Raw genomic sequence first — 20,355 nt, 5'->3', positions numbered from 1 at the left:
AATGATATCAGATATATGATATACTAAGAAATTTTACATAAAACAATCGTACAATATTGCAAAGCTTAATACTTAAGTACAACGAACGTATCGGTTAGGATCATAGAGAGATAAAGAGAGAAACGGAGAGAGAAAGTCCCCATAAATAATACACTACACACCTAAAAACAGAGACCAGCTTTAAACAATAGTATACAATTGAGTTAATTAAAGTCCCTATGACACTAAACTTGAAACTAAACCTGAATTCTACGATTTAGACAATTTTAAAATTTAGTTTTAAGTGTAGTGTCATCAGAAGTTTATAGATTTTGTATCCTTGCAAATTGATTTATTTTCATAATTCATATCTTCTACCTATTTCAAAACTGTTCCATCACAACGTTCTTTACGATAATTTTTTGCAAATTCGTTTCTAATTTATGAAATCAAAACCGAAACCACTGTTCTGGCTAATTGGCGTATTCTCTTTACTAAATTGGTTTTTCATGTAAAATCAAAAGTGGTAAGGTGGTTCAATTCCAACTATTCCAAAACTAACGTTTCGTTTTGCAACATTCCGATTCCGAAAAAATCGATCGAAGGCGGAAACAGAAACAGAATCTTGTCAGCTTTTATTAGTTTGGCTAGGAAAATCGACGCTTCTTGAAATAAAAAGCTGTTTGCAAACTTGTCCTCATTTTCGCTTAAAATGGCCGAATAAAACGTGAAAGGTATGGAAAATGAACATGTTTACACCTACAAGGCAGAAAGAGCCCTTTTTAAGAAACGCACACAACAATCTTTGCAAGGATATGCAACTACAATAACAATTACAAATAATATCAGCACTTCCTCAGTATGAAAATCATTCCACACAAAATTATGAAAATAGTATTTTAGGGAGACGGATTTCAGAGCATGGCACAGTAACTTCTCTTCATATATGAATATATACCTTATAAAGATTCAAATCAGACACTCACAATTGAAGCTCTAAGTGTATATAAGAAACAACTTCTGGACCTCATGTTTCACTTAGTTATAAACATATTCTAATATATACATGTAAACCTGTACACCAATCTATTGTATGTATGTAATTGTTAAATTGGACAAACAACCATCTAAAACGCTGGATAAGACCAACTAAATTAATGTTTCACCAAAAATATCTCTGCCTCAGCAAGATTGGTAAACAAAGTATCGCAAAGTACTACAAAATTAATATTAAATTAATATTTAGGTTTAAAGCTAATGTCTTAAGTGGAGAACAGTGGCAGAAGACGATTAAGGGATGGGGTTTGTTTCGTATTTCGTTTTGGTTTCAGCAGAAATGTCTCCATTAGCTAGTTGAATTGGATTATCGGCCATCTACCTATCTATATACAAGTTTATAGCACAGAAATAATTTAATCCTTAAGCGATAAGTGGAACGCAAAGATTCGGGAAGTGGGCAGCAGATGGCAACGAGACATGTAGGTGAATTTTCCAGAGGACGGAGCAAGCGGTTTAGTGTTAATTTTTATAAGAAGTCTAACAACTAGCATAATTATTAACTGTTATGAACGAGTAAGAGTTTAAGAATTTTAGCTAAATTTTGTATATTTTAATCTACAAATTATAAAATATATATATATATACTGTCTGTTTTATAACAAAAATAATACCAAGTGTTTCATTAAACATTAATTCTTATTACTTGTGAATGCAAAACTGTAGCCCACACTGACTCTGAAACTGTGCTGCTCCCAAACGCATAATGGCACTCAAACTGTTAGCATAGCCCATGCAACAACCAACAGATGTCAGCTTGCCATAGGGATGGACGTGGGTCGTGTTCGTGAGTGGAGTTTCTGTGCTGAGCTATAACGACTCGTGACAAACAGAGGCACCAGCTCTACAATTTTTCAAAATACGCAATGTTTGTGGGTAATTCGAAACTTGAGTAAGCTTGGAAAGCTTTACCCAAAACAACTATTATATTTATACTAATACCTGTAGACCTTTCTAGCTTGAAAATCCCAAATTAACACGACTTGAGCACTTATTAAATAAGAACTAAATTTAGATGCGTTTTTAAAATTTCGTGAATCATGAGGGGTGAAGGGTGTATAAAAAAAAAAAACAACAACATAAGCTTGTTCTTTCTTGGGCTTAGAAAAACATAAACACTAAGCTTGATGTTTCCAGCTTTATACCTCCATCATCGAATCAAATCGTCCAAAATTTCTTCAATTAAATACCGCACTTCAAATGCAGTTTTGGACTGTATTTTATTTTTATTTTATAGATACATTCTTTCAGGCTAGGAAATGTGATAGTGTTTAGGAAATCCTTATTTTTTTCTTGAATATCTGATGTGTAAGCGATTAATTCTTAAATGTGGTCTGACTAAGCTAACTTAGAAATACATATAGTTTAATGCCAGTCAAGTGGTGACGGGAATAAAATGCTTTATAAATACAAAACTCGAGATGATCTGACGGTCCATTGCGCACTTAAAAATAACCTACGCAATTTATAAAAAAAACGCAATATTTTTAAATGCGAACCCTTTCCTTTCTGCGTTGTTTGCTTCACTAGAGTGTTTCTTTAGAAATTCTCTTCATTCAAAGCCCGCTCTCTGGCTGGTCAACCACCCAAAAATTCGCTCACACCCTCCCCTCTCACAGCGCTTTCTGCGTTGTATGCAAACAAAAGACAGCTGGCAATAGCCACTTGATGGCAGCCAGCAACAAAAACAAAAACGGAAGTAAAAGTGCTCTCACAGGACTCAGCTGTAAGGCCAAATACCAGTAAGGAAGGAAGGAAAAAAACAAACCGTATCGATTTAAAATTCAATATTGCGCAATGTGCACGTACCTTTGAGAGAACGAGAGAGCGAGAGAGAGAGAGAGAGAGAGAGAGGGAAATTGTGAGAGCTGACTTGTATGCGAAACGAGAGCGGGGGAGGGAGAGCAGCAGTTGAAAATAATACCGTTTTTATGCGCCCTTCGCTCGACTTTGCTTCATTCGCTTGTCGTCCGTCAACGTTTGCTTTCATACGTCCGGGAGTTGCGGTTCTTGTTGCTTGAAAATTGATTAAGTCATCCAATACAAGTACAAGTATACATATACTATATACACATTAAAAACTTTCTGCTTCGTGGCCAGCTCTTGGTGGAGGACTAAGCGTTAATTACAACATCATTAGTGTTATACCTAAGTAGTAGTAAGTATCGTAAGATATGCATCAAATTCCGAACTATTTGTATTTTGATTTTGCATGAAAATCAAAAAATATGGGATGGGGCGCTCTGAAACTTCGAAGATTCTTTGTATTATTTTCAAATAAAATATAATTTTGTTTGTCATAGACTACAAGGTTTCCGATTATATATCCATCAAACAAATATATGGAATTATAGAAAACCTTCTTGTTAGCTCTTTAAAAGCCATACAGAGAGGCTCTTCATACAAGTAGATATAAGTACAATGAGAAATTGCAACTCCCAGAATTTCCAGCTTTCTAGCTGGATATATGTATATAAGGGAATAAACAGTTAAATCAATAAGCTCCGAGTTCTCCAAGCATACATTTATTTAAAATACAAAATTAATTTAGTTTTCAAACTTTTTAAGAAAATAATCTTTGATAATTTTTCACAGTTCTTAAAAAAACGGAAAATTTGATTTAACTTTAGAATCTATCTTATACCCATATAGGTCTGCTAAATCGACTATAAGTAATTCCAATTGACTGTCAGAGAAATCTTTTCAATTCAGAAAACTAAATTTCCTTTGCTAAAATCAACAACTTAAATGAAACTGTTTTCTATATATACATATGTATTCTTACATATACATCAAATTCAAATAGGGAAGTAAATACAAGTATATACATATATCAATAGATATGCATATATACTTAAGATATATACATATCAGCAGTGAAAAATCATTATTGTGTGCGTAGAGGAGCGTTTCCTTGACACTGCGCAGGTCAAACAGTCGAGCAGACAATTTGTTTGTAAACAAATTACACATGTCCTCCATAGGCGACGTACCTCTAGCTATTTACCAAATAAAAGATGGGAAATTCCTTCTGAACCTGTAATCTACGTCCCTTGCACTGAACGGACCTTGAAGTAGCCGAGAGCTAGGTACACATCCGCCTGAATAAACAGGATTCAGGGCGCATGCGTTAGTTTTCCTAATTGCCGAGAGAGTCAGGGATATACTATAGAGCGGTAGAGCAGGAAAAGGGAAAATCAGAATTGCTGACTTTTGTTAGTAAACAGAGTTCAAGAACTTGTTTGCAACTGCCTACCTGTCTACCAGGCTTAGAAATGTTCAGCTGAGCACCCAGCTGGCGATTATTATTGTTTCGAAATGGAGTCAATTTTTAATTCTGTTATTTTGAAAAGTAGGACTGGTTTCTTGATAATTATAAGTAATACGAATTGTGGTGATAGGATATAGCTATGTAGAGCAGCTGCAGAATAGATACACATAACGATGCTCTAAATAATAAGCAGAGTCCATCCAAGGAACACACGCTGATAAAAAAAAACCACGTAAATTTAAATATTTACACGTAGATTTCCATATTTTTACTAAATTTAATTTAATAATAATAAAATATTTTTCCCTTTTTTTTTACTTCTGTGCAATAACATTTCCATAATACATTTTTATATACATATGTATATATTTTGAATAGAACCACTTTTAGCGGAAAGTGATTTGCAAATTCTTTTGATTATTAATTCTTATTATTCTTATCAATTATTAATTATCTTGATGTTTTTAATGTCTTTGATATAGTTTAGATAAATTTTAATATTAAAAGTGAAGACAAAGCTGATTGAACACACTTGACACATAACTAACGACCACATCTGTATGTCAAAGGGTTACACTTTGTATTTATACCACACAAATGCTGAAACTCGACTTGAGAATTCTTGTCAATTAAAGTTTAATACATTTCTAGTAATTTAAATCGTGAAATTAAAGTTGAGAAAAATATTAAAATGTATCTAACCATTTGTTCTTTGAAGTGGGCGCATATTAAAATTAAATATGGTCACACTTTAACGACAAAGAGTTACACTTTGTTTTGAATATTATTCATATTTAAATCAGCAATTGAATATATTTTCATTTAAATTTGAGTTATTTATTTTTGATTTGAATTTTAAATAGCAGAACATTACATTTAATACTATACAACTTTATATCAGTGTGCTTATTTTTTGATATCTAACAACCCCTGTAATAGCTATTTTCTTCTTATTACAGCTTAGACTCAATAATTACAGAAACAGAAAGGTTTGACGATAAAAAAGACTGAGCGACGTTGATAAGGCGAAAGCGAATCCACATTAAAATTCCATAAGCAATATCTCTCAAAACACAACCGAAGCACAAACTCTAATATTCATCGAAAATCAATAAGTGATATACTTGTAAAGACATCGGCGCATTCTCGAGTCTGAAGAAATTATAATATCCGATAGGAGCGCAGAATATTGTATAATGCTTAGTAGCCTCGCAACATTTCTTTTTGGAACGCAACAAGCTACGTCGGAATCACAGCATACTGAAGAGAATCCCGAAAACTTGAGTAACGTCACCAACAAGAGCAACGATCTAAGCGGGGAAGATGTAATTGAAGTGACCTCGTCGACGCCATCGGTACCGAGCAACAGGGGAACATTGCAGTTATCTGGAAGGACTAATCGGCGCGACAAGCAGCGACCGAAGGACGGCAAATCGAAGAAACCGCTGACTATAAAGAAGCTCTTGGCACCAAGCGAGAATTCTCTGGACGAGGACATTGATGAAGAATGGTATATTGTTGAGAAAGAGGGTGAGTGGAGTACTGAGCTATCAGGTGGAAACATCTCTTTCATATTATATGTGTGTCCTGCAGATGAGGAAACAGATTCATTGCCACGCAGCGATTCCGAGGAGGAGATCTCAGTGGGTGAGATTCAGGCCAAGACTTCGCCACCTTCGGCCGTGGCGCCTGCGGTGCTGGCCGCCGCCGCCGCTTCTCGGCGATTGCAGCAGAGGAACTCGCGTTGCCTCTACACTGGTCCTCGGCCGCAGCAGCAGCGGAACTTTCTGCAACGTTCGCGGGCTCAGCAGGGCATCAAGATATTGAGTCCACCCAAGAATGTGGACAATGGAGTCTCGCAGTCTCTGTTCGCCCCATCTCCGGCATCCTCACCCTGCGGCAGTGATGCCAGCCTGTCGATGGAGGACTCCTGGTACGTAACACCGCCACCATGCTTCACCTCCTCAATTGGGTCAATCAATATGGAAGCATCCCCATATGAGAATTTATTGATTGAGCATCCAAGGTTGGTGACTTCTATTGTACATACTCTTCATTGTCGACTTGCTGGTTCGAACCGGAGACTAACTCCGTACCGTTCAAATAATCTTTGCAGCATGTCCGTTTATCGTAGCATTAGATGCAATAAGGAATGCTCCGACAAGCCGACAAGTCGTGATCTCAGGGAGTTGCAGGCAACTCAGCAGCGGGAGCCGACGCCCCCGCCCACTGCCCCGATTGTGGAGCAGAAGCGCGGCCATAGCGCCCACTACGATCGCCATGCGGAGGCCCAGCTCAAGCAGCAGACGCTGGTTCGTCACGGCCAGAAGGTAAGCGTTATGGAAAGTCCAAAATGCAGAAGGCATTGAAATGAGTATGCAATAATTGCTATCGAAAAACGATTCGTCAATAGTACTTAGTTTTGGTAAATTTATATCGAGCAAGTATAGACATTTTATTAAATCTTGCAAAGCTATAGAAATATCACATTACAATCTGGTATCCAAATGTTGTTTCCTGATATCGAAATGATTATCGAAAACAGCATTCTATCGAAAATTACATAGGTATCGAAATAGTAGGTAATTGATCAGAATCAGATGACATACCGGAGTGGCCTACAATGAACCAAAATTAGACAAATCCCATTATGATGCGCAAAATTATTGAAATGTTATCGAAAATAGACAAGCTACTTTACTAAGTCTCAACAACGAGGGCAATATGTTATCTAAGCCGGGAAGATAATGTGTTGCTTTTTAATACTATCAGAAATTAGGCGCAGGAATTTCGCTCAGCAATTGGTGACTTCCCATAACACCCGTAATTCTTAGAATTTGTGACTTAAATTTGGCAAAAACTTCCGCTTTGGCTAAAATTTGTACTGCCTTCATGGACAGGCATAGACTCACATGGACGCAATTCCTATAAAAATGTGAATTTATACGTGAGTTCGAAATGCCAAGGGAGGCAAAATATATAATAATTTTTTTCTTATTTTGTTTAATTTCGGTAAGTACTCTACACATACAGAGTATTTTAAAGTCGGGAGATCCGATTTTAGCTTCTCCACTTCTATTATATTTTATATATGCTCGAAAAAAGCCTCTTATACTGAATTTCACGATAATTTTGTGTTTGTACCAGATATGTATATCTTTTCTTTTGCATAGAATAACATCGCAATATGAATATGAAATATAAATCAACTTTCAACAAACGCCAAAAAGTTAGCGACAAAATCGTTTTATCCACGATTGGTTTGCAAAATGAAAGCATCGTTGCAACCTCGTCATACTTACTCTAAGAATCCATTTGTCAACACTTATCTGTCTTATCTTATTCTGTCAACACTTATTGTAAACCCATGTTGATCAATACGTTTTGCAAAAGTCAAGGTAGTCGATAATATTATTCCAGTTCAGCATGCAGTCATGGGACTCTGCCGGGTGCGGACATCCGAAAACTGTTTACCCAATTTCTCGGGAATCTAATCTTAAGCTCTTTTTTATTATGAATTTATGTTGCTTTATTTATTCCTGGTGTTGGGCCTTGTGTTGTGCCGGTTAAAGTCGTCCACAAACTGTTTTGATTTATTTTTAATTTAATTGTATTATTTTAAATGTTTTACTACAATCTCGGGAATCCGATCTAAGCTTTTTTTATTATGAATTTATTTTGCTTTATTTAAATATCCAATTATTTTCCGATGGACTTGACAGACTCAATATAAAAGAGTCTGTTTTTTTTTTGTGAATTGGTGACGCATGAGACTGGCGCGGCAGAGTCGGAGACTTCGGAGTCTTCCTGCCGGGTGAGGACGTCCGCCAATTGTTTTGTTTTTTTTTATTTCATTTCTTACTTTAATTTTTTACTAAAATTTCTCGGGAATCTGATCTTAAATTATTTGTATACCCTGTACCCAAAGGGTAGGTGGCAGACCCCTCAAAGTATATGTATTCTTGATCAGGGTGACAAGAATTTAGAATTCAAATTTGGTAGTCACATCTAGTTAGGGATTGTGTGGCCGTTTCATCATGATAGGTCAATTATGAAGGCAGTTATAGCCATAAATATATTCTCTTGACACCCGACTTTAGCTTCTCTACTTGTTTATTATGAATTTCTTTTGTTTTATTTAAATATCTCATTATTTTCCGATGGGCTTTTTATTCTGCCTGTGTTTCTTTGTGAATTGATTTTCTGGATCTTTCTCCCAGCGTTTGACCCATTCATGGAACATTTTCAGTCAATTATCGCAAAGCCGACGTTTTATATTCAGGTTCCGCTCGCTCATATTGAGTATGTTTTTTTTTTTTTAATATACTTTGATGTTCACCGAAATATTTCAAAGGAAAACAGTAATTTATTTTCTTTTCAATAGTTTGTAGAATTGCTATTGGCGTCCTTAAAATGTCGATACACACACTTTCAAATTTTGCACAAATCAACTATGTATATCTCGGAGACCATAAGAACAAGGGATACCAAATTTATTCCAAACCTGCCATATATAGATACGCAAAAAATGTGCATCTAAAAATGTCCGTCCCTTCCTCCTCTCCCACACAATTACTAATTTTCGATAACTCCAGTGATTCAAGTTTAATTATGATAGCCCGATTTTCAAGGAAGTTATAGCCATATATGTAAATCATGTATAGACTTACATAGACAAAATTCCTATGTAAATGCGCAGCTGTACCCCCTTTACCAAACATTTTTTAATTTTTCATAATGATTTTAATTTTGTAATTATTTTACACATATGTAGAGAGAATTTCTAAGTCGTGACATCTGACTTTAGCTTTTCCACTTGTTGATATCGAGAAATACTTAGGTATCGAGCAATTGAGCCAAACGAAAAAACAACAAAACTATTTTTAAAATCACGCAGTGGTCGAATTGTTATCCAAATAGGATAAGTAGAGTCGAACATCAATCAAATATGCAAATGTTTTTGAAATAGGTACTAGAAGTTAGATCCATAATGGCGCTCTAGAGTATTCAAAACTACATACAAGTATGTATCGAAATGGCATTGAAAACATACAACGTATCGCAAGAGATTCAATATCAACATATCAGAAAATTGCATTTTAAAGCTTTCAGAGATGTATCAAAAGAAGCTATCTTAACTAATCTACACACCCATTTCTCTTTATCCACAGAGCAACAATAAGAAGCAGCATCAGCAGTTGTGCCGCAGCGCTATGAATCGCTCCAACAAGGTGCGGGACCTAAAGGCTAATAGGCAGCGCCGATCTGATATGCAGCATTTCAAGGTCTTAAGTGGCGCCAACAATAACCGAAAGTGCGCCTTCTAAAGGGGCCCATATTGGCAAACAAACATTTTTTAATCATAAAGAAGATTGGTGAATTGGCCAGTTATAGCAGTAGTAGTATTTGCATGTACCTACTATATATACTATATATATATATACTATATGTATTTAATTTTAAATTTAAAATGAGATTCGAGAAAAGTTCACAATTACCTTAAATATTAAAAATTTAATCACACCTATACACAATTACGACTTGCTTGCGTATGTGAAATCATAGCTGATAATCAAAGTAAGTGCGTAGATTTTAACTGTCACAATTTAAAAGGAAAAGTAATATCAGAATTAAAACAAAACATGAAACAATAAATACAAATATGCGAAAATGAAATTAAAAACAAATTGATTCTTGGGGCTTATAAAATAATGAAGTAATGTAAAAGGTCTTACGGAGTTCGGAAAAATATGAAACCCGTACACCAGTTTTCCTCTGACATTCCCTCTCGGACCAAAAAAAAGTACTCCCACATTGGAAAATTCTACCTCAAAAGAAGGGAAGACGGGCTCTAGCATTTGTGACAAAAATCTGAATTTTTCAACCGATCGACTACAAACTTGGGCTCTACACTCCAAGATAGATAAACTTCATTCGTTTTTCGATTAGACATTTTTTCGATACTAACTGAATGAATAAAAATAACTTTAAACAAATAAGGATAAATAAGGCAAGTGTAAGAAGGCTTAGACGTCTCTCTGGCATTTTCATTGATTTTTTTCAGATTAAGGTCCCTCAATTGTTTTCAAATTTTTTCATTTATGATTCCTCACAAGACCTGTCATAGTAGTTTCTCGCTTTCGATTACAAATTGGGATCAAGTGTAAATAATCGAAACTCTTTGCTTAGGAATGCGCACAACTGTGACAGCTTTTTACTCACTCTAATTCCAGATTCCGAAACGGTATCGAAATCTGAAAAATTGTCGCATTATATCAGGCATACTAAGAATATAATAGAAAGTCAGCCGAAAATTAGTTCAGTTGTGTTCAGCTATCATTTAAGCATACTATATATTCGATATATTTACTATTTTAGACTCGATCTAATTCTAAATATAAAGGTATTACATACTTATACTTTAAGGCTTATCCAAGTTGCTTATTCAAGAACTACATAAAATTGGCGAAAATGATTAGTTTACCTGTTTTTCGATTTGACGTCGACAACTATCGCCAGTTCTATTGAAATCTTTTGAGTCACCTTTTTGCTTATTGTATGAAGGTATCGGTACTCGTGTTAAAGGTATCGGCTCTTCCTTTCTGGGCAACTACTCAAGTGCTTCTGCTTCGTTTTGGGAATGGGAGTGGCTTACAAGTTAACAAAATGTACAATCGCTATAATACACTTAATAATGCCTAGGGTATTATGCTGAGCCCCCGTCTAGGGGCAATGGGCATTGGGACCGTTTCGACAGTTCAGCAGCAGGTTTAGCATGCCTTCCAGTTTATTTGTGCGCGATTCTGTCTTGTATAGATTCGTTTGCAGGCGATTGACATCGAACTGTTGTTTTTCCTAGAAACAATCAAAATAGTAGACAAGTAGTTGAGTACTTTTGGGCTGACCGCTTACCAGTGTGGTGAGACGACTCTTGAGAGTATCAACTACACTGTAGGTGGCCTGCAGCGACTTCTTCAGCTCGTTAGTATGTATGCGCTCATTGGCCAGCGACCGTTCGATCTTCTGCAGACGCGTCACCATTTCAGCGTCCATCTCGTCTATGTCGTTCTCCAAATCGCGTGCCTCGAAGGCGTCGTCTTCGTGCACCGCCTCCTTCTTGCAGCTCTGCTGATCCGGCTGCGAACGAACAAGTTTTCAGCGATGAGTTGGGACTGTTAGTTAGATTAAGGAACAAGGAAGGAAAAGTTCAATCAACCCACCTGCAGCACAAAGCCCGGCCGACAGAGACAGTAGTAGGAGCCCTGGGTGTTGACGCACTTCTGATCGCAGGGCTTGTCCAGCCGGCACTCATCGATGTCCTGCTCGCAGCTGTTGCCCGTAAAGCCCGCCGGACAGCTACAAGTTTCGGGTGCGGTGCAGTTTCCTCCATTCTTACACGGGGACGTGCAAATGGCTGTGAAGGAAGACAATCTTAGAGGCTTTGGGGTCTAGCTTTCAAATAGCCGCCACTCACGCTTCAGGCACGCATCGGCTCGCGGCGTCTCCCTGCCCCAACCGGTGCAACAATCGTACTGCTGCACCGACTCGTGCTTCATCTTGATGACGTCTCGGTACGCCGGTTCGTGCACCACCTGGACACGCGTGCACAACTGTCCCGGATGGGTGGGCGGCTGGCAGGGTGTGCTGATGTGCTTAAAGGTGGGTCGCGTATACACCTCCGTCTTCTTCACCGGCGTGCTGATCGTGCGCTGCTGCACGCAGATGTGACGGCTGAAAGCAGAGGGAGTCTGGTTAATGAAGTGGCCCACTTAGAGGTGTCGCTGTCGGGACAGCTGATCAATGGATCACGAAAAGTGAAACTGACTTTTCCAGTTGCTAATCACCCGGTCAGCCCACACTTGCCCATCGGCAACCAAGTGCGATGTGCTGCCGTCTCCAGCCAGCGGCTGTCGGCATATTTTGCAATTGTCACAGACATCTATGCAACTAAATGAAATAAAACTCGCCTGACTTGAATTCACGACGCCGTCACGATTGTCACGACATATGTAAGTATGTCAGCAATATTTGTGTGCGGAATGAAGCTATAAAGCTTGAAAATAAGCATTGCTGATAAGACTTTCTTCAACTCGTATCTCTCTGATTCAAATGCCCAACTTCTTTCTCATTGAAAGGTTTTTAAATACCGTCTACACGAAGGGTAAGAAATGGATCCGTTTGTTTGTTTGTTGTTTGTTTGACTTGAACTCTAAATTAAAAGTTGGGTTCGAGGCATGTGAGAAAAACGCATCGCAGGGAGCCTTTAACTTTACTTCCACAAGTATTTCATAATTGAAGATCTATACTCTTTACACTCTTTACATTTTATGTATATAGCCAGTTGCTCAACAAAACTTATCTTAAGGAGGTCCACAATTAAGTAATGCCATCAATTTGTAAGCTCACGTATTTCGTTATCAATTCTAATATTTTGTTCAGAAAGTAGTTGTTTCCAAGAGACCTTGACTTGGTTTTCTCGCTCACGTCTCAGTTCCGCTCTACTTGCTCTCTTCTGAGTCTATAACTTATCTAAATAAGAAAACTAATGCATTGTGACCGACGCTGTTGGGTCAATATTTTTGATGTCGCACAAAAAATGTTTATGGAATGTTTAAAGGGGCTCTGCTCGCCTCTTCTTTATTGAATTGAGGATAAAACAATCGTATATATTCAGTCACTACTTGTAATTAAAAGATCATCAATCATAATGGAGCAGGCATGAAGGCTTGAAATGAAATGGCCAGCTCCAAAAATTAATCAAAATTGAAGAGCACAACCTTTGGAGGGAAATGGTCAGTGATGGTGCAGTTCAGAGATTTCTTCTGCAGTTCCACATAAAAACATAAATCAGCAGGAAGGCAGGCAGAGGCTGAGGCAGAGGCAGACAATCAGGCAGTCAGGCAGTCAGGCGGGTAACTGTATATGCAGTTTATTTATTGATTTATTCATTTGGCTTTTAATGAAAACCCACTATGTCAGGGCCAATGCCTATAAATAACTCATGTTAATTGAAAGCTTTAGTTAATCTTAATTTATTATGCACAGAAACGAAACAGAAACATGTCAGCAGCAACGATCCATGTATGATTGCCAGTACATTGTACATTTGTACGAGCATGTGCGAGTATCATGGAGAATTCCTGAATATGTTTCCTGGTTTCGTTTAACGGCATTTCACTTAACGGGGACTGGTACTGAACCTGAACAAAGGCAAGTTCAGCCATCAGCCGAAGGACGGACAAGCAGCGTTTAGTTGCACTTTTCCTAAAAAAAGAAGAGACTCTTCTCTGAAAGCAACGACGAGTATTCCTTCACTTTCGCGCCTTAAGGCCTACAAAGATTACACAATACGAGTACGAGCAAGCAGCGACGCGACGCGACGCGACGCGACCCGACTTGCGCGATTCTTGGACAGAGATGGTGGGAAAGTTTACGAAATTGCGGTTGAACGCGTTGTCAGTGTCAGTCAACATGCCGCGACTGACGGCCGTAAGTCAGATGAAATGAGCCAACCTATTAAGGCGAACCTAACTGTAAAGCAGTACACAACCAGGCGATGCGCTCCGCGAACTGAACTGGTCGGCCACAGCAAGTGACTGCTGGATGCACTAGAAACCATTCTGGGACGAAGCTGATGGAAGGTTCGAAGCAGACTTGGCAATTTCCCAAGGGGCGACTCTGTAACTGGCTTTTGAAGTAAAGTCGCCCGATATTTTTCGATAGTTTAGTTGGACAAGAACCCAGTTTCTCTCTCAATGATCTTTAAAGTAGATAAGAAGATAGAAGAATTTGTAGGCACAAAAGTATTATTTTTCAATTATCAATCGGAATAGATACGTGTAAGATGACTCGATGCTTATAAGCATCTTTGTTAACGAAGAATATAGAGACATACGAGAACTGAACTGAAAAGTATCTAAATATTTGAAAGCATCGAAAGGTATCAAAAAGTATAAAAGTCTTTTAGGTAAAGTTGTGCGTTTGGTTTCTTTCACAGACGTGGAGGAGGATTATTTGAGTCCTTTAGTACTACAGTAGGGAACTTCAAGTATCAAAAAGTATAAATGTATGCTATTAGGTACACAGCATGTTTTTCAAACCCATCAGCACTAATTGGCAGACTTGCTTCAGAGTTCGTATTCAAATTATTGGCGGTCACACAAGTATCGATACAATTAATATATTGCCCTAATGCCAACATAATCGGGTTCGAAAGCAGGAGATTGCAAGCAGACAGCATGAAGAAAACAAGAGATTCGCACATCTCCTTATATAATATAGAATACTTTAAAAGAATTCGCTTGTTAGCATAACTTCAAGTATCGAAAAGTATCGCTGGCAGCCATACGTTTTGAACTCAGAAGTGTGATGAGTTCTTATTCTGCCACAATGACAAAGTGTCTAGCGGATATGGAAGTACAGAACAGCATCGCTGCATTTCATTTCTGTTATTCTCCAGAGGATTTTCCCAGCATACCTATACTACCTACCTGTACGAATTGGTAGTTGTGGGCACACAATGGTTAAGTCGTAAGCACAGTAATTTATGAATAGAGAGCATTATGAATGAACACAACACTCTATTGTGAAGCGATTGGGGGGTAAGCCTTTAAACGCGTGACAAATGCATTTCTCATAGCGCCTAATCGCGCAATATACGATCTCTCAGGCTTGTCAATGCGTTGCGCCCAATTGTAATGCAACACACACGCATTGTCGCCGCTATTGTTAATCATGTTGAATGCCCCAAACTTGTTAAACGAGTCGAGCTCAAGTTGAAGCTAGAGCTGGAGCTCCAGTCGTGGCTGAAAATCCGATTACTGAGCCGCAGAGAGAAATGCCAAGAGCCCCGGGCAGCTGAAAAGGCAAACCACTAGGCACGATTTCCATTCGTTCGTTCATTTGTTTTCATTCAAAGCGATAAACGCACAAAAAGCATTTTCATTAAATTAACATTTTTCGGTTGTTTGATTGTTGTTGCCCGATGTGATAAATATTGCGCCTAGCGGTGAGGCGATAAACAAATTTGGAAAGCGCATCATTTAAGCGAGCGCTCGCGTCCGAGAGGAAGTAAGTTGGTAAGTTTTTAACAATGATTAAGTTATTGTTTGGATCGCAGTGCCTCTGTTTATCGGTTGAACGCCACTCGCACACTCAGAGTTGCGCTCGTATCGAGTTGCAAGCGGTTCGGTAAAATGTACGAGCTTGGAGGTATGATGATGGCGATGGAGATGGAGACGGAGACGGAGATGGAGGAGGCCCAGCCCATGTGCCAATGCGACCCGCTGGGTTCGACTGTGTGTTAAGTCTTGTGCGTCATTTGGGGTTCGGGTTCGTGTGTGGCACACTAACCGAAACGTTGCCTCGTCAGTCTTTGCAACACTCCAGACAATTACCAATGCACCGAACATCGAACACTGCTTAACGGGGCTTACTTGCAGTTTTTCAGTTCATTTTGTTCCCCCTTTTTTGGCTGCCCCGGTTGTTCGGCTGCCAGCACTGCATTAATCCAATATACTTGTTAACTACATATACACTCATGTGTACACTCAAGAAAATAAAAAGTACGAAACAAAGTACGAAACTGTTTCAATCCTAACTAATCCAAATATTTACCATAATGACAGAGCGCTTTCAGTATCATTTTTGTTTGAGCAAAAAAAAAAAAACCTTGTTCTATTTAACTCCAACACTTTCTCTGGTTTTTGCTTCTAGATCCTTTGGGAATTCACAGAATGCGTTCAGTAAAGCATTTCTAGCTATAATCGATCGCTTCTCCTTTTTCTTTAATATAAGCCAAAGAGTATTTTTCAGCTCACTCATATCAAAATTTATTTATGTCTGGTGTGCCTCATTGCTCTTTATTTCTCACCAATCGCTGTTCCTGAGTTTTCATTAGGCCAGGATTCAATTATGGGTCGAAAGTCTTCTAATGGTTTTTGATTCAAAATTTAACTTCAATCTTCGCATCTCTGCCATGATCAGTTCCTTGTAAAGCGACAAGATACATTTTGCCTCCGTTGTTTCAAACTAGACTCAATAGAACTCAAGTTTGAAATGTTTAAAGGGTCTCAGGTTTTCGTTACTTTTTTTCCGAGTGTATGTATGTATCGGTGCCCAGGTTGTGGGATGGGAGCGATGCGTGATTTACAAATTATACGGCAGCCCTACACATTCATGCGAGCGAGTTGAGCTGTCCGTCCACAGTAAATGATTAGGTATGTGTACAAGTGGCTGCAATATACCAATCTCTTTTTCCGCTGTGCCTCTGTCGAGGTCGAAAAGTATGGGGTCAGCAGCTTCAAAAAATATTCAATTTTTGAAGTGCCTCTTTGCAAAGCTCTCGAGGCAATCAAATTTCGAAAAAGGTTATTGCCAGACAGCTGTTATCAGGTATCAATATTTTATCTTGACTCCTCGCCGATGCAAAGAGTGCTAAGACGTCCAAGCTGACGTGCGTGACTTTGAAAGACTGTGGACTACACTGAGCAATATGCGCCGAGGTTGTATTTTATTCGTTTCATATTACTTTGTTTACTTGAGCTGGCAGGCCCATAATTAGCACGCAACTTTTTCAAAAATTACAAGCAGAATTTCTTTTTGAAAAAGTTATTAAGAGTTATTGTTGAAATTGAAGTATGGAATATGTAATGCAATTTCTTCAAAAAGGTACACATCTATCAGTAATTTAGGACCTTTGTCAGACGCAATTTTTTGCACATTTAAGAAGTTGTGTGCAAATAATGAACCAATCTGTTAGGACTTTAAATGGGGAGCACACTGTCATACAAGGGCGTGGGTATAGAATTTGCTAATTTTGCTAACATTAAAGATGTACGTATGTTAATCAGCATTTCTTTTTCAAAAATTTAAATGTGTACCTTTCACTTTTTAATAATTGTAATTCAAACCAAAACTCTTGTATACCCCGTTCCTTTCCCTCTATTTGCGACTAATTGATAATATAGCGTTCCAATTTTGATTGAACTTCATGGAACTTTAACATCATAAAACAGTATGCAAATCTCATAAATTCCAATAAGTACGAAGAGATGCGTTTTCAGGTCCCTAGTTCATAAGAAGCGTTTGGCATTAAGACTTTTGCCCGGAGAAAATATTCGTAATAAATAATATTATTTGAAATTTGAATTTGAATGACTAACAATATGTATTTAGTTAAAGCTCAACAATGCATGAGAATGTTCTGCTTACACTAATAAGCAGGGTTAGCAGAAAAGTGGGGACTTCATTCTATTTCGAAAACGCCTCGTGTAAACTGTACCTTAGACATGTTCATAAATGGAATTGCAACGCTACAATTGTGCGGACCGTGGCGAGCGAAAGAAGTTAAGTTAACGCATCAATCAAGACCAGCAATTGAGAACTCGTTACGATTCATTACCTTAAGGCGACAATTTGCTGCGTATGGGTAAGGGTAAGGGGCGGCAACAATCGTCGTAGAACGCGGCTATCGTGCATTGCCCCTTGGTTGTGTGAGCGACTAATAACCTTTGCAATTGTATTAATAGGTTACATGGGTCAACTGACAAAAGAATAAGTTCCAATTAACCTTCACTTGTGTTGACAAAACATTCATTTGGCTAAGCAATTAATAGCACTGAGAACTTGGCTTATGGACTTGTAGTTAGAGCCATCAAATAATTCAGAAATGCGAAATTTATAAACAAAAGCTTTGTCTTAGGAACTTATTGCTACTTATTAAAATTTTGATTGAAGTCATGCCATTGATGGAATTGATTGTGATATTATTCTGTATCTAACGCATAATACATAATAATATTTTCTCACTAGTTTGATGTTCTATGCAGCTACTTATTAGTCGTGAGCACAGTCTTCCAAGGTTTCTATCAGACTTAATATAATGCGTTCCAACGCCAGCATTTCTCGTGACTAAGTTAAATGAAATAACGAAGATTCTGTTTCATGCAACATCCGCTTACAACAACACCTTAGCAGTGCCATCGAGAAAAGTAAAGAGTTAGCGCCGCAGAGCATACAAAAATGTATGCATAAGATAAGCCTTGTTTGGATGATCAGCCAAAACGGAACAACAACAACAACAACAACAAGAACAACAACAGCAGCAGCAGTACACACCAGAAACAACAAATGGCAGAGGTCGGTGTTATTTATGGCTTGCAGCCACCTTGAGCTGCCACTGACTGATAATTTGGGACGATGGGTCGTGAAAAATAACGCATACGCCCATTTGGCGGACTTACTCACCGCTCCATGTCCTTGGCATCTGTGGGGTAATTATGATTGATATTGTTGCTGTCGCTCGAACCGAAACCGAAAGTGTCCGGGCTGGTGGGTTTGGGTGCCGAGGTGGCATAGCCGCGCCGCACCGGCACCAGTGGCGGTATGGGGCCGGGCATGGCGCCAGCCGAACTGGGTGGAGGCGAAGGCACATACCTGAACCCACGCCCGGTGCCGCTGACGCCCATAATTTCGACGTCCTGCGGAGGCATTGCTGGCATTGTCCTGCCAAAGTTCGATTTGGTATAAACATTGTAGCTATTATAGTCCCGAGCATCCTGCAGTCGGCGCCTCAGCAGCTTGTGCTGATTGTGGTGGCTGTGGGTGTGGCTCTGGGGATGGAGATGGGGCTGTATGCGTCGCAGCCGCGTCACGTCATAGCTGCTGTTGCCACGCTGCCGGGGCAATGGCATCTGAACGCCGGGCAGCAGTTCGACATCGTCTTTGGCATTTGGCTGCTGGGGCGTATGCGGCATATGGTGTTGTGGCGAGTGTTTGTGGATGTGGCTGTGGCTGTGGCTGTGGAGGTTGTGCGGCGGCAGCTTGTGGGCTGCGAAGCTGCCACCTGCTGCGTTCGGTGGCAGCAACAACGGCAGCAGCAGCATAGAGCAGAGCAATGCATAGCAGTTTACATTCCTGGCGGTCGTCATCTCGGCTGATACGTCTGACGGCTTTGGCAATTAGGCTGGAAAGTGAGAAAACGCATGTTTACAAATCTGTACAAACTCTGTTCAAATATTGGGCAACTAAACGGGGCGCCTCCCGCCAACTTGCCACATAAAAAACAATAGAGAGGAAAATTACAAACACAAATGTTGCAATTGCAAGCAAGACGCACTAAAATTCTTACTGCGTCTATAAATTGAAGTTAATGGCCAACATCTGTTGCATTGCATCATCATCAACAACATCTCAAATCTTGTTGTATTCGGCACTAATTTCTTTGTTTTCATGCAAAGCTAAATCAATGTTAAGGACTTGATGGATGGGACAGCAACTGAAAGGTAAACGGCAGAACAATCTATGCCCATAACTCTCATATCTCTGCGTGTTCTCAGAAAAGGATTGCAGGTAAGACGGCTTCCATGAAATTCAGTCAACGCGACCTTCTCACAAACCGAATAACGCACATATAGTATATATAGTATATATATATATGAGTGTTGTATATCTATATATATATATGTGAACCGACTCTAACTGGCCAGCGGCTTAAGCCACATTTTCAATAATTTTTCAGGCTGATGTTTCTTTAATTAAGCAAATTTGACATGACTGGGGATTAGCTCGACTTAGGGAGGTGTGGACATATTAATGGATTGTGATATTGATTTTCTCGACAACAGCGACACAAATCTTTGAAATCATTGGGGAACTATCTACTGTAGAAGAGCAGCACCCACATACCCTATACATATACACCTCGAGTATATACATTTGTATATGTACATATGTATGCATGATTGTCAATTTATTTTTGTCAGGCAGACGCATCTGTCTTTGTCAGTCTGCGTGCGTTGTTTACTTAAACTATGAGTTACTATGTCCAATGATTCATAAGAATGGCCACAATTAAGCTCTATATCTTCGACTATATACATATATATATATACGCGAAACGAACTATATATGCCAGCACATTATTTATGTAGAAATTTCAACTAATTTGTGGCTTTAGGTAATTGTTGAGTCTGAGCATTTAAGCATTTTCCAAACTATTTTTTAAAACCCGTATACTATTTACAAAGCTTCTTATTATGAATTAAATT

At 38.7% G+C, this 20,355-nt stretch overlaps 2 protein-coding genes across 4 annotated transcripts; one reads left to right on the top strand and one right to left on the bottom strand.

Moving 5' to 3' along the window:
- Window positions 1-3,013: 3,013 nt before the first annotated feature.
- Window positions 3,014-9,934, top strand: LOC115632758 (tumor protein p53-inducible nuclear protein 2). Of its 3 annotated transcripts, none has more exons than XM_030530007.1 (5): window positions 3,014-3,193; window positions 5,266-5,836; window positions 5,900-6,239; window positions 6,423-6,636; window positions 9,478-9,934. In XM_030530007.1, the coding sequence occupies exons 2-5, from the start codon at window positions 5,503-5,505 to the stop codon at window positions 9,631-9,633; spliced, it is 1,044 nt and encodes a 347-aa protein (XP_030385867.1). In that variant the 5' UTR covers window positions 3,014-3,193; window positions 5,266-5,502; the 3' UTR covers window positions 9,634-9,934. The 3 variants fall into 3 exon arrangements, with proteins under 3 accessions (XP_030385867.1, XP_030385865.1, XP_030385866.1); XM_030530005.1 differs by having other exon boundaries at window positions 5,900-6,332; XM_030530006.1 differs by having other exon boundaries at window positions 5,246-5,836; window positions 5,900-6,332.
- A 763-nt stretch (window positions 9,935-10,697) lies between these two features.
- On the bottom strand, window positions 10,698-19,062 carry LOC115632640 (epidermal growth factor-like protein 7). The gene is made up of 5 exons (XM_030529870.1): window positions 18,554-19,062; window positions 11,781-12,037; window positions 11,527-11,720; window positions 11,219-11,443; window positions 10,698-11,161 (listed from the first exon to the last, which is right to left on the bottom strand). The coding sequence occupies exons 1-5, from the start codon at window positions 19,060-19,062 to the stop codon at window positions 11,030-11,032; spliced, it is 1,317 nt and encodes a 438-aa protein (XP_030385730.1). The 3' UTR covers window positions 10,698-11,029.
- Window positions 19,063-20,355: the final 1,293 nt, after the last annotated feature.

Source organism: Scaptodrosophila lebanonensis, unplaced genomic scaffold (assembly GCF_003285725.1).
Source record: "Scaptodrosophila lebanonensis strain 11010-0011.00,11010-0021.00 unplaced genomic scaffold, SlebRS2 tig00001415-arrow-pilon, whole genome shotgun sequence".
In the NCBI taxonomy this organism is placed as follows: domain Eukaryota; kingdom Metazoa; phylum Arthropoda; class Insecta; order Diptera; family Drosophilidae; genus Scaptodrosophila; species Scaptodrosophila lebanonensis.
The sequence above is the reverse complement of the archived record's forward strand: the minus strand, read 5'-3'. Positions and strand labels throughout refer to the sequence as shown.